The sequence below is a fragment of the Heterodontus francisci genome, chromosome 13 (genome assembly GCF_036365525.1).
Source record: "Heterodontus francisci isolate sHetFra1 chromosome 13, sHetFra1.hap1, whole genome shotgun sequence".
Lineage (NCBI taxonomy): Eukaryota > Metazoa > Chordata > Chondrichthyes > Heterodontiformes > Heterodontidae > Heterodontus > Heterodontus francisci.
Window position 1 is genome coordinate 756,039 of NC_090383.1, and position 21,447 is coordinate 777,485.

General features: G+C 42.4%; 1 protein-coding gene across 7 annotated transcripts in view; it reads right to left on the reverse strand.

Moving 5' to 3' along the window:
- Window positions 1-21,447, reverse strand: part of LOC137376165 (utrophin-like) — a 904,611-nt gene that overhangs the window by 687,849 nt on the left and 195,315 nt on the right. For all 7 annotated transcript variants that reach the window (XM_068044198.1, XM_068044197.1, XM_068044199.1 and 4 more), the window contains 2 exons: window positions 12,398-12,577; window positions 1,090-1,244 (listed from right to left, as the gene is read on the reverse strand). In XM_068044198.1, coding sequence (XP_067900299.1) covers window positions 1,090-1,244; window positions 12,398-12,577 — 335 coding nt within the window. The remainder of the gene's footprint in view (window positions 1-1,089; window positions 1,245-12,397; window positions 12,578-21,447) is intronic.

Consider the following 21,447-nt stretch of genomic DNA (forward strand, 5'->3'; position numbering starts at 1 on the left):
AGCATTTGCTGTCCATCCCTAATTGCCCTTGACAACTGAGTAGCTTGTTCAGCCATTTCAAGGGGGCAGTTAAGAGTCAACCATATCGCTGTGGGTCTGGAGTCACATGTACGCCAGACCAGGAAAGGACAGCAGATTTCATTCCCTAAAGGACATTAGTGAACCAGATGGGTTTTTACAACAATCGACAATGGTTTCATGGCCACCATTAGACTAGCTTTTAATTCCAGATTTATTAACTAAATTCAAATTCCACCTTCTGCTTTGGTGGGATCCGAACCCATGTCCCCAGAGAAATATCCTGGGTCTCTGGGTTACTAGTCCAGTGATAATACCACTACGCCACCGCCAACTGAGTAATAAATAGTTACACACTAACTCACAGAACTAGTAACAAACAGTCAATGATAGTTTCAGTAAGAGTGCCATGAAACTATTCAATTCCAGATTTCAATTTAAATTCCACCAGCTGCCATGTGGGATGTGAACCCATGTCGACAGGGTATTATCCTGGGAGTCTGGATTATTAGTTCAGTGACATCACCACTACGCCACTGTCTCCCACAGCTGATGGCAAAAGGACTAGGGGACGCAGATTTAAGGTTTGGGTAAGAGATGCAGGGGAAATATGAGAGAGAACTTTTTTTACACAGCGAGTGGTAATGACCTGGAACTCGCTGCCCACAAGGGTGCTGGAAGTGGAGACAATGAATGATTTCAAAAGGAAGTTGGATGACCATTTGAGGGAAATAATCTTGCAGGTCTACGGGGAAAGAGTGGGGGAATGGGACTGACTGGTTTGCTCTACAGACAGCTGGGCATGGACCTGATGGGCCAAATGGCCTCCCTCTATGCTGTTATAACTCTTCTATCTTTAGATGATTTCCGGTATTTTTCAATTTGTTCTCGACCTTTGGTTCTTTTAAAAACTTTTGATTTATCGAAAATGCATTCCCACTGATGCAATATTTTTAACTGTTTTTCCTTAAAATTTAATTTTCCCTGGAATATCAATGTCCATAACTTGCCTGCTTCTCTGTTCCGCATTGAAAACTCTGAAAAACATGGAGTTTAAACATCTCAGCTTACTTTTTCTTGGATTCCATATCTATGCGAAGTTGTCTTTTCTTGGGTGGTGGGGGAGGGACCAATTCCTGCTTCTGAACGGAGTGCTCGGTGGTCATTCCCATGACTTCCATCGGACTAATGTGGGTTATTCCCATCTCGGACACTGCCTGAGACACCTGTTTGCAAGCGGGCGATGGTGACATGGTGGAAAATAAGAGGGAAAAATAGCATATTTAAAGTGAATGTTTTCTAAGGCGCTTTTTCCACTCTATGTTTACTCCCAACTACACGCCAGATATCAATAATTCTCTGGGTAAAATCACTGGTGTGATCCCACTTGCCTCATGAGACAGCTCACGAGCACACTAGGCTAACAGACTGCCTTACCCACTGGCTCCTTTTGTTCACTCTTACACAGCAACATTTAGATAGTATGATTTTAGCATGTTGCTTTCATCCCAAATCCTTGTGTATATTACTTAATCTTGCAAATTTCCACATACATTGTAAATAACACCTGCAACAACCTAACTTTTTATACAGCATAAAGGAAAAATGATCGTTATTTCAACACTCCAAACACAAACTGTTCTACTGATATTTCAGTTGAATTGTTTAGTGCACTGTTATACAGGCACACCACACCTCTACTCCACTCCAACTTGAAGATGTCTAAATGAAATGTAAAGGGAGTCAATCTGTGGCACAACTCCATGGCCAATTCAAGATGAGGACTGACAGGGAGCTGAGTCTCAAGAACTGTCAGAGATCTGGGAACTGACCAGCTACCAATCATCACTGTCAGAAAGCAACACCAAGTAACTTGAAAGGGAGAGAAAATAATTGGCAAAAACAATTTTTTGAGACCAAACATATACCAACTGTGCCTTGAAATGTGAGCTAAATCTTAGGAACAGGCCAATTAATGAACGTTATGCCTTGTAAACTAGCAACCCTCTCAGGCCCTAGAGGGCGAGGGTTACTCAGTTTAGCAGCTGCCTGTCTTCCACTGCATCACACAAGGTTAGTCATGTTAAATTAATATTAATTGGAAAGAAAATAATGAAGCTGAAAACAAAAGAAAAGTTGAATTAAAAGGCGGTACAAGTCTGTAACACAACCAAGGGACTCAAGTCTGAGGCAAATATGAAAGATGGGTCCATTAATTAACAATCATCTGAATCTCAAGACTGCTTAAATTGTCCAACATGATTATTTAGTAGAATATTGGTCAGGCAGTTTTCATCCGTGTAGACCTGAGGCCTGCAGCCACTACTTTCTGTACTTACGTTTTTGCATTTTGCTTCTGCTTTGCTTTTGCTTTTTAAAAAAACCTGTATTAAACCTGTAGTGAATTTTAAAGGTTACTTTGTAGAGATTGATTTAAAACTAAGTGTGATTATGCTCAGATAAAGTCCAATAATTAATCAATTATGTAATCAATGGCAATCAGCAGTAATATTACTATCTATGAACTTGTTTATTCCAAGAACTCTTTTTTTTGTTTTCATACTGGTCAAAACAGGCCATGCACAGCTGTTGTTTTGTCAAAACTACTGTTTTTGTCTTCTTGAAAGTAACGGTTGTTTTCCTATTGTCTAAACAGAAATCAGTTCTTATGGTATTCGATGACCCCTGAACTACAAGCCCGGACAAAGGATAATCTTGCACATGGGGTGGTCCACTATGGTGTGAAGTCAGAAGACAAAGTTTAATTGATGAACAATATAATCTAATTGATGGCAGGTGTTCAGAAGAAGGAATTTTCCTCCACACAAGATCAGGGGGCAGTTCCGAAGAAGGGTCACTGACCCGAAACGTTAACTCTGCTTCTCTTTCTACAGATGCTGCCAGACCTGCTGAGTGAATCCAGCATTTCTTGTTTTTGTTTCAGATTTCCAGCATCCGCAGTATTTTGCTTTTATTTTATATTAGATCAGGGGGCAGGTTGTTCAACCTTGCCCGTCTAAGAGCGAAGACCAAAGTACGGAAAGTCCTCATCAGGAAACTCCACTTTGCTGACGATGCTGCTTTAACATCTCACACTGAAGAGTGTCTGCAGAGTCTCATCGACAGGTTTGCGGCTGCCTGCAACGAATTTGGCCTAACCACCAGCCTCAAGAAAACAAACATCACGGGACAGGACGTCAGAAATGCTCCATCCATCAATATCAGCGACCACGCTCTGGGAGTGGTTCAAGAGTTCACCTACCTAGGCTCAACTATCACCAGTAACCTGTCTCTAGATGCAGAAATCAACAAGCGCATGGGAAAGGCTTCCACTGCTATGTCCAGACTGGTCAAGAGAGTGTGGGAAAATGGCGCACTGACACGGAACACAAAGGTCCGAGTGTATCAAACCTGTGTCCTCAGTACCTTGCTCTATGGCAGCGAGGCCTGGACAACGTATGTCAGCCAAGAGCGACGTCTCAATTCATTCCATCTTCGCTGCCTCCGGAGAATACTTGACATCAGGTGGCAGGACCGTATCTCCAACACAGAAGTCCTCGAGGCGGCCAACATCCCCAGCTTGTACACACTACTGAGTCAGCGGTGCTTGAGATGGCTTGGCCATGTGAGCCGCATGGAAGATGGCAGGATCCCCAAAGATACATTGGGCAGCGAGCTCGTCACTGGTATCAGACCCACCGGCCATCCATGTCTCCGCTTTAAAGACGTCTGCAAACGCGACATGAAGTCCTGTGACATTGATCACAAGTCGTGGGAGTCAGTTGCCAGCGATCGCCAGAACTGGCGGGCAGCCATAAAGGCGGGGCTAAAGTGTGGCAAGTCGAAGAGACTTAGCAGTTGGCAGGAAAAAAGGCAGACGCGCAAGGGGAGAGCCAACTGTGTAACAGCCCCAACAAACACATTTTTCTGCAGCACCTGTGGAAGAGCTTGTCACTCGAGAATTGGCCTTTATAGCCACTCCAGGCGCTGCTCCACACACCACTGACCACCTCCAAGCGCTTACCCATTGTCTCTCGAGTCAAGGAGGCCAAAGATGGCAGGTGAGAGACACCATCAAAGGATGTGTAAACAGCCTGGGCAGCCTCGTAGTGTCTGTGAGAAGAATTCAATACGGAGTCATGGTTGTCGGACTCTTGTTTTTAGAAAGTCTTATGGAGGCCTCAGAAAGCTGGAATGGAGCCAGAAATTGGACTTAAAGGGGTACAGCATTTAATGTTCGGGGCTGCAGCTGGAGTGGACTAGTCAACCACAGAAGACTACGGAGGAGGGGACGTCAATGGAGTGACTGACCGGAGAGTCTACCCCTGTGCAAGTTTCTCCAGAGACATGGTGGTAAGTACGAAGGAGAATGCGATACCATTTTAGGGAGCTGTCATGTACAGAGTCATTTGGGGTATAGCAGTTGTGCTATAAACTTTTCTTCGTTTTTCTATACTCTTTTCCTTCTTTTCTTTTATAAAGTTATCTTTCTTTCCTTTTAATCATTAATAATTGTTTAATAATTACTTAATCATTACTTAATAAAATGACTCCTTTAACACATTACTTGGCGTTGAGTCACTCATTCTTGTTATGTCCAGAGTACGGCTCCCAACCAAAGTGAGACCCCGCAGGGAACTCTCACGCTCTACACCCGCAGGTCTATGACGATTGCAGATTCCAAAACTACAAATGGCAAAACCATTGCAAGACCCCTAAGGTTATCACAACAGGACAAAAGATAAATAATTCTAAGCCAAAAGGAATGCAAAGAAAGTGCCTGTCCAAGCTAAGAAGCAATTCCAGTTATAAGATTAACCAAAGAGAAGGTAAACTGAAAGAGCAAACAGTTTTCAGGAATCCCACACTGCTCAGAAATGCAAACATCAGATCATAAATAGAAGATACCAAATACCTTACGAGCCAAAGAATGGTTAGAGCATCTGCTGAAAGGTAACAGAAGGCAATGCCACACCAAGCTGAACAAAGATTTTGGACACATGAATAGAGTTGCTCAAAGGAACGTGGTGCCTTGGATAAAAGATCATACTTCAAGGGGATATACAAAAAATTAGACAGTGGCAATGTGACAAATGGATTAGACATGTTTCATCCGAACCTTCATCTGAATTACAGCAGAAAACTCACCCACCACCACTGCTCAATAGCATGTTGGAAAACTAATCTCTGTGGGCTGAACGACTGGCATTTTACTTCAAGTAAACTAAGTTTGAAACCTATTCAGTATCTTATCCCAGATCATAGAATCTTACAGCAGAGAAGGTCATCATTTGGCCCATCGTGCCTGTGCTGGCATTTGATGGAGCTATCAAATTAATCCCACTCCCCAGTAAATATTTTCCCTTCAAGTATTTATCCAATTCTCTTTAGAATGTTACTCAAATATGCTTCCACAGCCCTTTCAGGCAGTGCATTCCAGATCACAACAACTCGCCACGAAAAAATAAGTTACAACTAATCTGGAAAACTATCTTTGCTTTTATGTTTATTGGCTATTTGTTCTTATCTTGGACTGGAATCCAGTTTATGAGAAAAAGCTCAACAGTTGTTGGTACTAAGTGCTATCTGAGGTGAATATGTTGTCACGTAACCACTGCCCTGCTTTTTTTCCACACTAGTACTTAGGGCTTAGATTTAGACCTAAATTGCTACAATACTGCAGCAGTTAGAAAAATCCTAACGATCTAGTGCTCCAAGTGCAAGATTGTGACCTGATTTTGCAAACAAGCGAATCTATCACCAAAGAATATGAGCAACCAAGTTATAGTTTCCCATAGGATTTGTTAAAGGCAAATTGTGTCTGAGTAACTTAATTGAATTCTTTGATGAGGCAACTGAGAAGGTTGATCAAGATAGTGCTGTAGATGGTGCATAAATGGACTTCCGGAAGGCATTCAACAAACTGTCACAAACGAGGCTTAATAAGAAGATGGAGGCCCATGGAATTAAGGGGAAAGTGGTAGTATGAATACAAAATTGGCTCAGTGACAGGAAGCAAATAATGGTGGTGGATGGATGTTTTTCAGGCTGGGAGGTGGTTTGCAGGGGTTTTCCCCAATGGTCAGTTTTGAGTTCATTACTCTTTTCAATTTTTTATAAACAACCTAGAATCGGATGTAGGGAGCAGCATTATAAAGTTTGCAGATGATACAAAACTTGGTAAAGTAGTAGATAGGGATGAGGATAGTTATAAGTTTTAGGATGTCATAGTCAGGATGATGAAATGGGAAGAAGAATGGCAGATGAAGCTCAATGTGGAGAAGTATTTCACTTTGGGAGGACTAATCCAGAAAGATAGTATACTATAAATGGCAAGATTTTAAGAAGTGATGAGCAAAGAGACCATGATGTCCGTATACACAAATCCTTAAAGCTGTCAGGGCAAGTTGATAAGATGGTTAAAAACATACGAGTTACTTGGGTTTATAAATAGAGCAACAGAATATAAAAGTCAAAAAATCATGCTAGAACTCACTGGTTAGGCCTCAGCTGGAATATTGTGGACAATTCTGAGCACTACAGTTCAGGAAAAATGTAAAGGCCTTAGGAAGGGTACAGAGGAGGTTTACCAGGATGTCACCAGGGATGAGGGACTTCGGTCATAAGGAGAGGCTGGAAAAGTTCAGACTGTTCTCCTTGGAACAGAGAAGGTGAAGAGGTGACCTAATAGAGGTTTTCAAGATGACAGGTTTCAAAGGAGTAAATAGAGAAAAGCTATTTCCTCTGGCAAGTGGGTCAATAACCAGAGGTCATAAATTTAAAATCATTGGTAAAAGATCCAGAGGGGAAAAGAGAAGTGTTTTCACTCAGAGTTGTAGACATCTGGAATGTTCGAACTGAAAGCAATAAGGGAATTGATAATCTGAGGGTGCCAGGAAGGGAAGACAAGAGGAAAGCAAAACTGGTAACAGGAAGTAGAAAAGTCATAGAGTCGTACAGCATAGAAACAGGCCATTCCACATTTGATATGTGGGAGGCTTTTAAAGAGAGGTTGATTAGCGTGCAGGAGAGACATGTTCCTGTGAAAATGAGGGATAGAAATGGCAAGATTAGGGAACCATGGATGACAGGTGAAATTGTGAAACTAGCTAAGAGGAAAAAGAAAGTATACATAAGGTCGAGGCGGCTAAAGAAAGACGAAGCTTTGGAAGAATATCGGGAATGTAGGACCAATCTGAAACGAGGAATTAAGAGGGCTAAAAGGGGTCATGAAATATCTTTAGCAAACAGGGTTAAGGAAAATCCCAAAGCCTTTTATTCATATATAAGGAGCAAGAGGGTAACTAGAGAAAGGATTGGCCTACTCAAGGACAAAGGAGGAAAATTATGCGTGGAGTCAGAGAAAATGGGTGAGATTCTAAACGAGTACTTTGTATCGGTATTGACCGAGGAGAGGGACATGACGGATGCTGAGGTTAGGGATAGATGTTTGATTACTCTAGGTCAGTCGGCATAAGGAGGGAGGAAGTGTTGGGTATTCTAAAAGGCATTAAGGTGGACAAGACCCCAGGTCCGGATGGGATCTATCCCAAGTTACTGAGGGAAGCGAGAGAGGAAATAGCTGGGGCCTGAACAGATATCTTTGCAGCATCCTTAAACATGGGTGAGGTCCCGGAGGACTGGAGAATTGCTAATGTTGTCCCCTTGTTTAAGAAGGGTAGCAGGGATAATCCAGGTAATTATAGACCGGTGAGCCTGACGTCAGTGGTAGGGAAGCTGCTGGAGAAGATACTGAGGGATAGGATCTATTCCCATTTGGAAGAAAATGGGCTTATCAGTGATAGGCAACATGGTTTTGTGCAGGGAAGGTCATGTCTTACCAACTTAATAGAATTCTTTGAGGAAGTGACAAAGTTGATTGATGAGGGAAGCGCTATAGATGTCATATACATGGACTTCAGTAAGGCATTTGATAAGGTTCCCCATGGTAGGTTGATGGAGAAAGTGAAGTCGCATGGGGTCCAGGGTGTACTAGTTAGATGGATAAAGAACTGGCTGGGCAACAGGAGACAGAGAGTAGCAGTGGAAGGGAGTTTCTCAAAATGGAGACGTGTGACCAGTGGTGTTCCACAGGGATCCGTGCTGGGACCACTGTTGTTTGTGATATACATAAATGATTTGGAGGAAAGTATAGGTGGTCTGATTAGCAAGTTTGCAGACGACACTAAGATTGGTGGAGTAGCAGATAGTGAAGGGGACTGTCAGAGAATACAGCAGAATATAGATAGATTGGAGAGTTGGGCAGAGAAATGGCAGATGGAGTTCAATCCGGGCAAATGCGAGGTGATGCATTTTGGAAGATCCAATTCAAGAGTGAACTATACAATAAATGGAAAAGTCCTGGGGAAAATTGATGTACAGAGAGATTTGGGTGTTCAGGTCCATTGTTCCCTGAAGGTGGCAACGCAGGTCAATAGAGTGGTCAAGAAGGCATACGGCATGCTTTCCTTCATCGGACAGGGTATTGAGTACAAGAGTTGGCAGGTCATGTTACAGTTGTATAAGACTTTGGTTCGGCCACATTTGGAATACTGCGTGCAGTTCTGGTCGCCACATTACCAAAAGGATGTAGATGCTTTGGAGAGGGTGCAGAGGAGGTTCACCAGGATGTTGCCTGGTATGGAGGGCGCCAGCTATGAAGAGAGGTTGAGTAGATTAGGATTATTTTCATTAGAAAGACGGAGGTTGAGGGGGGACCTGATTGAGGTGTACAAAATCATGAGAGGTATAGACAGGGTGGATAGCAAGAAGCTTTTTCCCAGAGTGGGGGATTTAATTACTAGGGGTCACGAGTTCAAAGTGAGAGGGGAAAAGTTTAGGGGGGATATGCGTGGAAAGTTCTTTACGCAGAGGGTGGTGGGTGCCTGGAACGCGTTGCCAGCGGAGGTGGTAGACGCGGGCACGATAGCGTCTTTTAAGATGTATCTAGACAGATACATGAATGGGCATGAAGCAAAGAGATACAGACCCTTAGAAAATAGGCGACAGGTTTAGATAGAGGATCTGGATCGGCGCAGGCTTGGAGGGCCGAAGGGCCTGTTCCTGTGCTGTAATTTTCTTTGTTCTTTTGTTCATTCGGCTAAGTCATAAGCAAAATTAGAAGACAGATGAAACAAAGGCAAGCATCAAATAGGATCAGAATGCAAAATAATGTTAAAAAGACAAAGTTAAGGCCACTCTATCTAAATGCATGCAACTTTCGCAACAAGGTAGATGATTTGAAAGCACAAATACAGGTAAATGGGTCTGATTTAATTGCCATTACAGAGACGTGGTTACAGGGTGACCAAAACTGGGAACTGAATATTCAAGGATATTTGTCATTTAGGAAGGATAGGCAAAAAGGAAAAGGAGGTGGGGTAGGGCTCTTAATAAGGGAAAAGATTAGTATCTTAGTAAGAGAGGATCTAAGATCGAAGGAGCAAGATGTAGAATCAGTTTGGGTGGAGCTAAGAAACATCAAGGGGAAGCAAACATTGGTGGGAGATGTTTACAGGCCACCAACAGTAATGATGATGTTGGACATGGTAATAAATCAGGAAATTTGAGGTGCATGTAACAGGGTAATCCAGTAATAATGGGCATCTTCACTTTACACATCGACTGCGTAAACCTAACCAGCAATCATGCTGTGGAGGATGAATTCCTGGAGTGTGCGCAAGATGGGTTTCTGGAGCAGTACGTTGAAGAACCAACTAGGGATCGGGCTATTTTAGATTTAGTATTATGTAATGAGAAAGAGCTAATTAATAACCTTGCTGTAAAGGAGCCATTAGGAAACAGTGACCATAATATGATAGAATTTTACATTAAGTTTGAAAGTGATATAGTTCATACTGAAACTAGGGTCTTAATTCTGAACAAAGGTATGAGGGCCAAGTTGGCTATGGTGGATTGGGAAAATTTGACAGTAGGTAGGCAATGGCTAGTATTTAAGGAAGTATTACATAGTCTACAACAAATATACATTCCTCTAAGACATAAAAACCCAATGGGAAAGATGCATCAACCGTAGCTACAAAAGAAGTTAAAGATTGCATTCGATCAAAGGAAGAGGCTTATAAGGTTGCCAGAAAAAGTGGTAAGCCCAACGATTGGGAGCAATTTAGAATCCAGCAAAGGATGACCAAAAAACTGATAAAGGGAAAACAGAATATGAATGCAAGCTAGCGAGAAATATGAAGGCGGACTGTAAAAGTTTCTTTAGGTAACTGAAAAGAAAAAGATTAGCAAGGACAAATATGGGTGAAGTTCACTCCGAATTAACCAAGAGACTTCATTTCAGACAATGCCAGTTCTAGTTTGGTAAGGATAGTGTAAATAATAGCCATTTTTCCTTTGTTTGAGACACAAGAAGGAATGCACAAGTTCTGATGAAAGATCACAGACCTGAAACATTAACACTCTTTCTCCCTCCACACATGCTGCCAGACGTGCTGTGTATTTCCAACACTTTCTGAAGAATAAGAGTCTTTGTTGCTTTAAGAGCAGCATGACTTTATTACAAGATGGGAAAAATCCATAAATCTAACTGATGGAGGTTAATTTGATCAAACAAAATTAACTAGCTCAACAATTCCAAATTAAAATTCACAAACTGAAGTTTATATTTCACAAAGTACCGAGGAAGACCAGGACAGTAGTGGATCGTGGACTACGGATCCAAGATTTCAACACAATTTGGAACTTGACACTCAGAGCTTCCAATGATAGTTCAGTTGGGAGACTGGCCACCCAGTGTGGAACTGAATACCAGGTGTAATCCCCAGCCTATGCTGTGGTAACTGATTTCCGCCAAGACAGCTGCTTACAAGCCAAGTTTGGTCCTCAGCAATCCTGGACTAATAGGGATGAAATTCATCCAGGATTTCCATACCTACATCACCCTCTGGTGATGCCTGTTGGCAAGTGTGCTTGTGAACATCAGGTAAGGAAAACATTGAGTTTAGCTCTTATGGTTAAACATCCCACCAGCACTCGCTGAATGGACCCACATATGAAGAGTACCCCTTGGAGAAGAGACGCTTGTTGATACATTATGACAGTTACCCTAGCCTAGCAATAGTCAGAGACAGAAAGAGAGTCAAAGGAGAGATTTACCAAGCAACAGCCAGTTTGTTCAAAGTTTCAGCCTTGGAGACGAGACTTGGAAGTCTTGCCATTGAAATAATCAAAATAATAAAACAAGGACACTTAAACTTGTGTGAAATGCTCACAATGTGCAAAAGCATTCTGTATATATGGTGCCAAAATATATGTGTGTGCATAACAATAAGCTTGTACTGAAGTTCACTCTGAATTAACCAAGAGACTTCATATCAGGTAATGCCAGTTCTAGTTTGATAAGGATAGTGTATATAATAGCCATTTTTCTTTTGTTTGAGACTCACAAGAAGGAATGCAGGCCTATATTCAAGTGTGTTCTATTAACTATACTTCATTTGTAAATTGCTTTCTTTGCTGAAGGAAGAAATAAAGATATCTAACCTCTTAGCATCGACCATTTTTGCTACTGCTTAAGCGAACCAGAAGTGTTCCCTTTGGAGTCTGAAGACACCCAGTTCAGGGAAGAGGGGAGGGTAGAAAGAAAGGGAAGGAAAACTAGAAAAACAGTGACTATTTCCAGAAAGTGTTCAGCTGTAATTCATGGCACAAAAAGCCCCAACAATGAAACTGAAAACCACAGGAGATGAAACTGTTCAGCTATTCTAAGATGAGGACAATTTAAAGTGCTTGCGAATTTACATTAGCTGGCCAAATATTGCAAACGTGTGGAGAGAGTGCTTTGAGCAGGTAAGAAAATGAACTATAGAAAATTCAGCGATAGGTCATTCACCACACAGCAAACATGTAGTCTGCAAATATCTCACTACAACTGACAGTTGGAAAGGACCCAGTTTAGCTTCTGTTAATAAGTAGTTTTCTATTTTTGATCCGAACCTACAGCCTGGAAACCACCTTCCCTGCCCCACCATGTTTACTAATCCTCAAATACTCAGATTTAGTTGCAAGCCAACTACCTTCTTCCATAAGTCTCAATGTGTTGGAAATGTTACAACATACACAGTGCAGGTTTAGTGCCCATATCACCTCCTGTACTGAAATAAAAACAAGAAATGCTGGAAATACTCAGCAGGTCTGGCAGCATCTGTGGAGAGAGCAGAGTTAATGTTTCAGGCCTGAAACGTTAACTCTGCTTCTCTCTCCACAGATGCTGCCAGACCTGCTGAGTATTTCCAACATTTGTTTTTATTTCAGATTTCCAGCATCTGCAGTATTTTGCTTTTATTTCACCTCCTGTACTGCTTGTTTTTGGCATGTGGAACCATTAAACAATTCAGTTTGATGCTGTTCATACCCGTTTGGAGTAATCTTCCAGATGCTGCACTAAATTATCCCATCTTCGTGACAGTTCTTCCATATCACTATCAATTTTCTTTGATGAGTTCCTGTTGTTGAGCAATTCTGTTAAGTGTTGACCAAGCTCACCCAGATGGTCCAATGTCGGACGCTTCATTTCCAGGTCTTCCTTCAGAATCTAACAGAACATACAGGACAATAGTCAGTGTCTCCTTTTAGAATAAGGTTTCAGCAGTGGTCCTTCTGGATCATTAGATAACAAAAGTAATTCATTATAGAAGCACAAAATTCAAAATTATTGATCACACATTAACAGAATTAAACAGCAGTCGCACTGTCCCACTTATGCAGCTTTTATCATCAAGGATCAAATTTTAATTAAACCATTTTTTTTTTTAAAGTTGTTGCTCATTATTTTGAAATTTTCTTTTAAATTCTAAGTTTACCATCTCCTGTTTCTCTCTTTTCTGCTTCCAAATGGGTAATTCTAATGAGGTATTTACACTGAGGTCAATAGGAAAGCAGCTAAAAGAGTAGGACTTGTCTATGCTTCTTTACAAGCAGCACCAATTCACACAAACCTTGAACAAAAAAGTGCTGTGACATGCTCCATTGTGGCGCTGAAAAACATAGAATGGCTACAGCACAGAAAGAGGCTGTTCGGCCCTTTGTGTCCATGCCAGCTCTCTACAAGGGCATCTCAGCTGGTCCCACTTCCCTGCCTTTTCCCCATAGCCCTGCAAATTTATTCTCGAGATAATTATCCAATTCCCTTTTAAAAACCACGACTGGCGCTGCCTCCACCATACTCTCAGGCAGATCGTAACACCACACTGAGAAAATATTTTTTCCTCATGTCACCTTTGGTTCTTTTGCCATTCAAATTAAATCGGTGTCCCCTAGTTCTTGGCCCTTCCACCAATGGAAATGGTTTCTCCCTATCTGCTCTGTCCAGACCACCTCACAATTTTGAACATCTGTCAAATCTCCTCTCAACCTTCTCTTCTCTAAGGATACAGACTCAAATTCTTCAATATATTCACATATATATGGGCGGCACAGTGGCGCAGTGGTTAGCACCGCAGCCTCACAGCTCCAGGGACCCGGGTTCGATTCTGGGTACTGCCTGTGTGGAGTTTGCAAGTTCTCCCTGTGTCTGCGTGGGTTTCCTCCGGGTGCTCTGGTTTCCTCCCACATGCCAAAGACTTGCAGGTTGATAGGTTAATTGGCCATTATAAATTGCCCCTAGTATAGGTAGGTGGTAGGGAAATATATAGGGACAGGTGGGGATATGATAGGAATATGGGATTAGTGTAGGATTAGTATAAATGGGTGGTTGATGGTCGGCACAGACTCGGTGGGCCGAAGGGCCTGTTTCAGTGCTGTATCTCTAAACATAACTGAAGTTCCTCATCTCTGGAACCATTCTTGTGAATCTTTTCCACACCCTCTCTAATGAACATCCTTCCTAAAGTGTGGCGCCCAGAACTGGACGCAATACTCCAGCTGAGGCTGAACAAGTGTTTTATACAGTGTTACAGCCATGTGGTGAGGGGTGAGGGTGGTTCCTACTGTTCAACTCCCACCTGACCACAGCAAGCATTTTTTGTTATTATGGTTTAACCCTTTATGTTTTATTTGTCAAATAAACAGACAGCAACCGGTTTTCTTGTAGGTTTAAAAGAGAGTATCAATTTGAGTATTGCTGAAACTAGAGACATGGTGGTTGAAGCTTTTCGTCTTGCATTCACATGAATACAAATATAAAGGAAACAACAAATTTATTCTGTATGAAGACAGTGCTGATTGGTTGGCAAATGGACTCTGATTGGTAGAGGCGTAGCCATGGAAAATGCACCAGTTTATGGTGACTGACAGTTAACTGCCAAGCTGTGTTTGAAATTTAAACCAGGCAGCTTGACTCTGATTGATCAAGGCATTGCCCTGAGGAATGAACCAGCAAATGGCTGTCACTTATTTTGTTTAGCATAAACAGGCGCAACGTGTGTATATGCTCTTTCTGTCTGCAAAGAACAGGGCCCTGTGTATTAATACATGTAGCTTCCAGTCCACGCAAATGTGCCACACTGCGAACCTGACTGAATCTTAAATTGGTTGTCAGTCTAATTCTTAGCACATTGAGGATTATTTAGCAAATGCTGCCCAATCGCGGAACCACATCTAATGTTGGACACAGTGTTTTGAGTTTTGCAAGCACGGGCTAAACAAAATAAGTGACAGCCATTCGCTGGTTCATTCCTCAGGGCAATGCCTTGACCAATCAGAGTAAAGCTGCCTGGTTCAAATTTCAAACAAAGCTTGGCAGTTAACGGTCAATCACCATAAACTGGTGCATTCTCCACGACAAGGCCTCAACCAATAAGAGTCCACTTGCCAACCAATCAGCACTCTCTTTTCAAACAGTATAAATTTGTTGTTCCCTGACATTGGCACTCTTGCGAATTGTCATGCGTGCAAGACGAAAAACTTCAATAAAATGTCTCTATTTTCAGCAATACTCAAGTTCTGTACTAACATAGAGCCATAGAAAAATTACGGCACAGAAGGAGGCCCCATCCAGCCCATCGTGTCCATGCCGGCCGAGAAGAAGAAAAAAACTAGCCGCTCAATCTAATCCCACCTTCCAGCACCTGGTCCATAGCCTTGCAGCTTCAGGTGCATGTCCAGGTACCTTTTAAAAGGATTAAGGGTTTCTGCCTCCACCACCATTCCTGGCAGTGAATTCCAGACACCCACCATCCATCCTCTGGGTGAAAAAGTTTTCCTCATATCCCCTCTAATCCTTCTACCAATCACCTTAAATCTGTGCCCCCTGGTAATTGACCTCTCCGCTAGGGGAAACAGGTCCTTCCTGTCTACTCTATCTAGGCCCCTCATAATTTTGTACAGCCCTCAACCTCCTCTGTTCTAAGGAAAACAACCCTAGCCTATCCAATCTTTCTTCATAGCTGCAACTTTTGAGCCCTGGCAACATTCTTGGAAATCTCCTCTGTACTCTCTCCAGAGCAATTATGTCCTTTCTGTAACGTGGTGACCAGAACTGTACACAATGCTCCAACTGTGGCCTAACCAGCATTTCATACAGTTCCAGCATTACATCCCTGCTTTTGTATTCTAAACCTCAGCCAAAAAAGGAATGCATTCCATATGCCTTCTTCACCACCCTACCTACCTGTCCTGCCACCTTCAGGGACCTGTGGACATACACTCCAAGGGCTCTCACTTCTCCTACCCCTCTGAATATCTTCCCATTTATTGTGTATTCCCTCGTTTTATTTACCCTCTTCAAATGAATTACCTCACACTTATCTGGATTGAATTCCATTTGCTACTTTTCCGCCCACTCAACCAAACCATTGATATAATTCTGGAGTCTACAGCTATCCTCTTCACTATCAACTACATGACCAATTTTTGTGTCATCAGCAAACTTCCCAATTATGCATCCCACATTTAAGTCCAAATCATTAATATATACCACAAACAGCAAGGGACCCAACACTGAGCCCTGTGGAATGCCACTGGAAACAGCTTTCCATTCACAAAAACATCCGTTGACTACTATCCTTTGTTTCCTGTCCCTGAGCCAATTCTGGATCCAACCTGCCACATTGCCCTGTATCCCATGGGCTTTCATTTTACTGACCAGTCTGCCATGTGGGACCTTGTCAAATGCCTTACTCAAGTCCATGTAGACCACATCCACTGCACTACTCTCATCAATCCTTCTGGTTACTTCCTCAAAAAACTCAATTAAGTTCGTAAGACATGACCTTCTCCAAACAAATCCATGCTGACTATCCCTGACTAATCCATGCCTTTCTAAGTGGCAGTTTACCCTGTCCCTCAGAATAGATTGCAACAATTTACTCACCACCAAGGTCAGACTGACCAACCTATAATTATTTGGCCTATCCCTCGTACCCGTTTAATCAATGGTACAACGTTCGCAGACCCCCAATTGTCTGGTACCTCACCTGTATCTAGTGAGGATTTGAAGATGATCCTCAGTGCACCCACTGTTTCCTCCCTGGCTTCCTTTAACAATCTGGGATGCAATCCATCTGGCCCTGGCGATTTACCTACTTTCAAAGATGTCAAACCCTCCAGTACTTCCTCTCTCATTATGTTTATCGTATCTAATATTTCACACTCTTCCTCTTCAACTACAAAGTCTGCATCAACCCTCTCCTTTGTGAAGACAGAGACAAAAAACTCATTCAGAACCCAGCCCACATCTTCTGCATCCACGCATAAGTTCCCTTGTACATCCCTGATAGGCCCTATCCTTTCCTTAGCTATCCTCTTGCTCTTAATGTACTGATAAAACATCTTCGGGTTTTCCTTGATTTTACTTGCCAATTATTTTTCATGTCCTCACTTTGCTTTTCTAATTTCCTTTTTTACTTCAATCCTGCACTTTCTATACTCCTCTAGGCTTTCTAAAGTATTAAGATTTTTGTGACAGTCGTAAACTTTCTTTTTTTGCTTGAACTTACCCTGTAAGCTTCTAGATAACTAGGGGCTCTAGATTTGGCCGTACCCCTCTATCTTTGTGGGGACATGCCTACACTGTGCCTGTAGTATCTCGCTTTTGAATGCCTCCCACTGGTTTGTCACTGATTTTTCCCTCAAGTAGATGTATCCAGTCCACTTTCGTCAAGTCACCTCTCCGTTTTGTAAAATTCAGCTTCCCCAATTTAGAACTTTTACTCCTGTTTTATCTTGGTCCTTTTCCATGATTACGCTAAAACTTACTGTATTATGGTCACTATCTCCAAAATGGTCAGCCACTGCTACTTCCTCCACTTGCCCAGCTTCATTACCAAAGACTAAATCTAGAATCCCCCTCTCATTGGGCTTGTTACGTGCGGGCTAAAAAGTTCTCTTGAATGCAGTTCAAGAATTTTGTCCCCTCTCTGTGCCCTTCACGCTGTTTGCATCCCACTTGATATTGGGGTAGTTGAAATCCTCAAATATTACTGCCCTACAGTTTTTGTATTCATAAATTTGTCTACTTATTTGTTCTTCTACCTCCCTCTCACTACCAAACGAAGAATATCAACTATTTATTGAGCAATATGCCTTATCCTGAAATTGTCACAACCGCATCCACTCACGCATTCGTGTGCAGAGAAAGAGAGAGAGGGGGGGGGCGGACAGAGGGGGAGAGGGGGGGGACGGACAGACAGACACACAGACACACACACAGACACACACACAGACACACACACAGACACACACACAGACAGACACACAGACACACACACAGACACACACACAGACACACACACAGACACACACACAGACACACACACAGACACACACACAGACACACACACAGACACACACACAGACACACACACAGACACACACACAGACACACACACAGACACACACACAGACACACACACAGACACACACACAGACACACACACAGACACACACACAGACACACACACAGACACACACACACACAGACACACACACACACACACACACACACACAGACACACACACAGACACACACACAGACACACACACAGACACACACACAGACACACACACAGACACACACACAGACACACACACAGACACACACACAGACACACACACAGACACACACACAGACACACACACAGACACACACACAGACACACACACAGACACACACACAGACACACACACAGACACACACACAGACACACACACAGACACACACACAGACACACACACAGACACACACACAGACACACACACACACACACAGACACAGACACAGACACAGACACAGACACACATAAAGAGGAAAAGTGGTAAGTGGTTTTAAGTGGGGTAGGTTTTGGGCGTCAGGGTAAACCTGTTGAATTCTTTTGGAAGTCAACTTCTTGTTAGTTGCAAGCCTGAGGGATTTGCAAGCTTCTCTCTTGGTTAAAAGTTCATTTGAAAACAGTGGGTCACTACTTACACAGCAGTGAATTAGAAAAGATGTAGAATTCTATAGCAGGGCACTTCCGTAATGGCTTCTCGATTTCCTCCAGCCCCTTTGCTGGGAACAAGCTTCTCAGTTTTGCTTCTTTCTGGGTGTCTCCCTCTCTCCAGGGAGCTACCTTTCAGGTCAATAATGGTTTCACACCTTTGCCTCTTTTGGGAGATGTGGCTCTCCCTCCTTGTGGTGACAAACAATGGCCTACGATGTGGCTACCTTCTTTGTTTCAGAAGAACCCATTCAAATCAGGAATGTTTCAGGATGAGATAATTGACCCCTCCTAGCTGACAACATATTCCTCTGTCCCTGTCAGACAGTTTGAATATTCAAAGGCCAGGTCGTTTACCTTCCATGGCTATTTTTAGCAACACTGTCTATTTTTTAAAAAGGTAAAGCCAATTTTTACAACTCTTCAGTTTTAGTCCGTATTTTTCCATTGTCGCACTTCTTGTACGCATGACAACAGGTTCACCATAACTTCCTTGTTTTTGTACTCCATGTGTCTATTTATAAAGCCCAGGATGCCGTGTGTCTTATTAACCAATTTCTCAACCTGCCATGCCACCTATATATACATAGCCCCAGGTCCCTGTGCTCCTGCACCTCCTTTAGAATTGTATCCTTTATTTTGTATTGCCTCTCCTTGTTCTTCCTACCAAAATGTATCATTTCACACTTCTCTGTATTAAATTTCATCTGCCATGTGTCCACCCACTCCACCAGCCTATGGCCACTTGAAGTCTATCGCTATCCTCTTCATAGTTCACTATACTTGCAAGTTTTGTGTCATCTGCAAATTTTGACATTGTGCCCTGTACATCCAAGTTGAAGTCATTAATCTAGAGCAAGAAAAGCAGCAGTTCTATTAGCGACCTCAGGGAACATCACTTTATACTTTCATCCAGTCTGAAAAACAACCACTCACTCTTCCCTGTCATTCAGTCAACTGCATATCCATGCTGCCTCTGTGCCTTTTATTCCATAGGCTTTAACATTGCTGACAAGCCTGTTCTGTGGCACTTTATCAAATGCCTTTTGGAAGTCCATGTACATCACAGCAACCGCATTACCCTCATCCACCCTCTGATACCTCATCAAAAAATTCTATCAAGTTAAGCACATTTTGCCTTTAACAAATCCGTGTTGACTTTCCTTAATTGACCCACATTTGTCCAAGTGACTGTTAATTTTGTCCCGGATTATCATTTCGAAAAGTTTTCCAACCACTAAGATTAAACTCTCTATCTTATAGTTGCTGGGTTTATCCTTACACCCTTTGTTGGACAAGGATGCAACATTTGCAACTCTCCAGTCCTCTGGCACCACCCCTGTATCTAAGGAGGATTGGAAGATTATGGTCAATGTCTCCACAATTTCCAACTAGACTCCCCTCAGTATCCTCAGTGTATCTCATTCCAGTTCTGTTGATTTAATGGTGTTAATTACAGCCAGCTTTCCTAGTAGCCCCACTTCATCAATTTTTAGCCTATCCAGGGTCTTAAATACCTCTTTTTGCTATGACTTTGGCAACATCTTCTTCCTTGATAACGACAGATGCAAAGTACTCATTTAGTACCTCAGCTAGGTCCTCTGCCTCCATGGTTAGATGCCCTTTTTGGTAACTGATTGGCCCACCCCTCTGTTTACTATTCTTTTACTATTTTTATGCCTATAGATTCATACGAACATACATATTAGGAGAAGTAGGCTATTCGGCCCCTCAAGTCTGCTCCACCATCCCATAAGATCATGGCTGATCAATTTATGGACTCAACTCCACTTTCCTGCCTATCCCCGGTACCTTTTGACTCCCTTGTTTGCCAAGAATCTGTCTACCTCTGCCTTAAAAACAATGACCCTGCCTCCATCGCTCTCTGGGGAAGAGAGTTCCACAGATTCACAACGCCTCAGAGAAAAAATTTCTCATCTCTGTCTTAAATAGGAGGACCCTTATTTTTTAAACTGTGCCCCCCGAGTTTTAGTCTCTCCCACAAGGGGAAACATCTTTTCAACATCCACCCTGTCAAGTCCCCTCAGGAACTTATATGTTCATCCATCTAAACTCCAATGAATACAGACCCAACCTGTCCAATCTTTCCTCATAAGATAACCCTCTCATCCAGGAATCAGTCGAGTGAACTTTCTCTGAACTGCTTCCAATGAAAATACGTACTTTAAGTAATGAGATCAAAACTATACACGACTCTCTAGATGTGATCGCACCAATGCCCTGTACAACTGCAACAAAACATCTCTACTTTTATATTCCATTCCCCTTGCAATAAACTAAAATACTGCATTTGCCTTGTTAATCACGTGCTGTACCTGCATACTAACTTTTTGTGTTTTGTGTACTAGGACACCCAGATCCTCTGTGTCTCAGAGTTCTGCAATCCCTCTCCATTTAAATAATATGTTGTTCTTCTATTTTTCCAGCCAAAGTGGACAAGGTCACAGTTTCGCACATTATACGCCATCCGCCAAATCTTTGCCCACTCACAACCTATCTATATCCCTTTGTGGACTCCTTATACCCTCTTCACAACTTGCTCTCCTACCTATCTTTGTGTCATCAGCAAATTTAGCAACCATACATTCCGTCCCTTCATCCAAATCATTTATATAGACTGTAAATAGTTAAGGCCCCAGCACTGATCCCTGTGGCATTCCACTAGTTACAGCTTGCCAACCTGAAAACGACCCATTTATGCCTATTCTGTTTCGTGTTAGCTAATCAATTCTCAATCCATGCTAATATGTTAGCCCCTACTCCATGAGCTCTTATTGTGTTCAGTAACCTTTGATGTGGCACCTTGCCAAATGCCTTCTGGAAATCTAAGTACATCACATCCACAGGTTCCCCTTTATTAAAACCAATGCATCCACTTCTTTAGAGACCCTAGGATGAAGTCCATCAGGACCTGGGGACTTGTCAGCTTTTAGTTCTAATAATTTTCTCAGTACCTTTTCCCTGGTGATGGTAATTGTGTCAAGTTCCTCCCTCCCTTTCAACTCCTGATTCACAATTATTTCTGGGA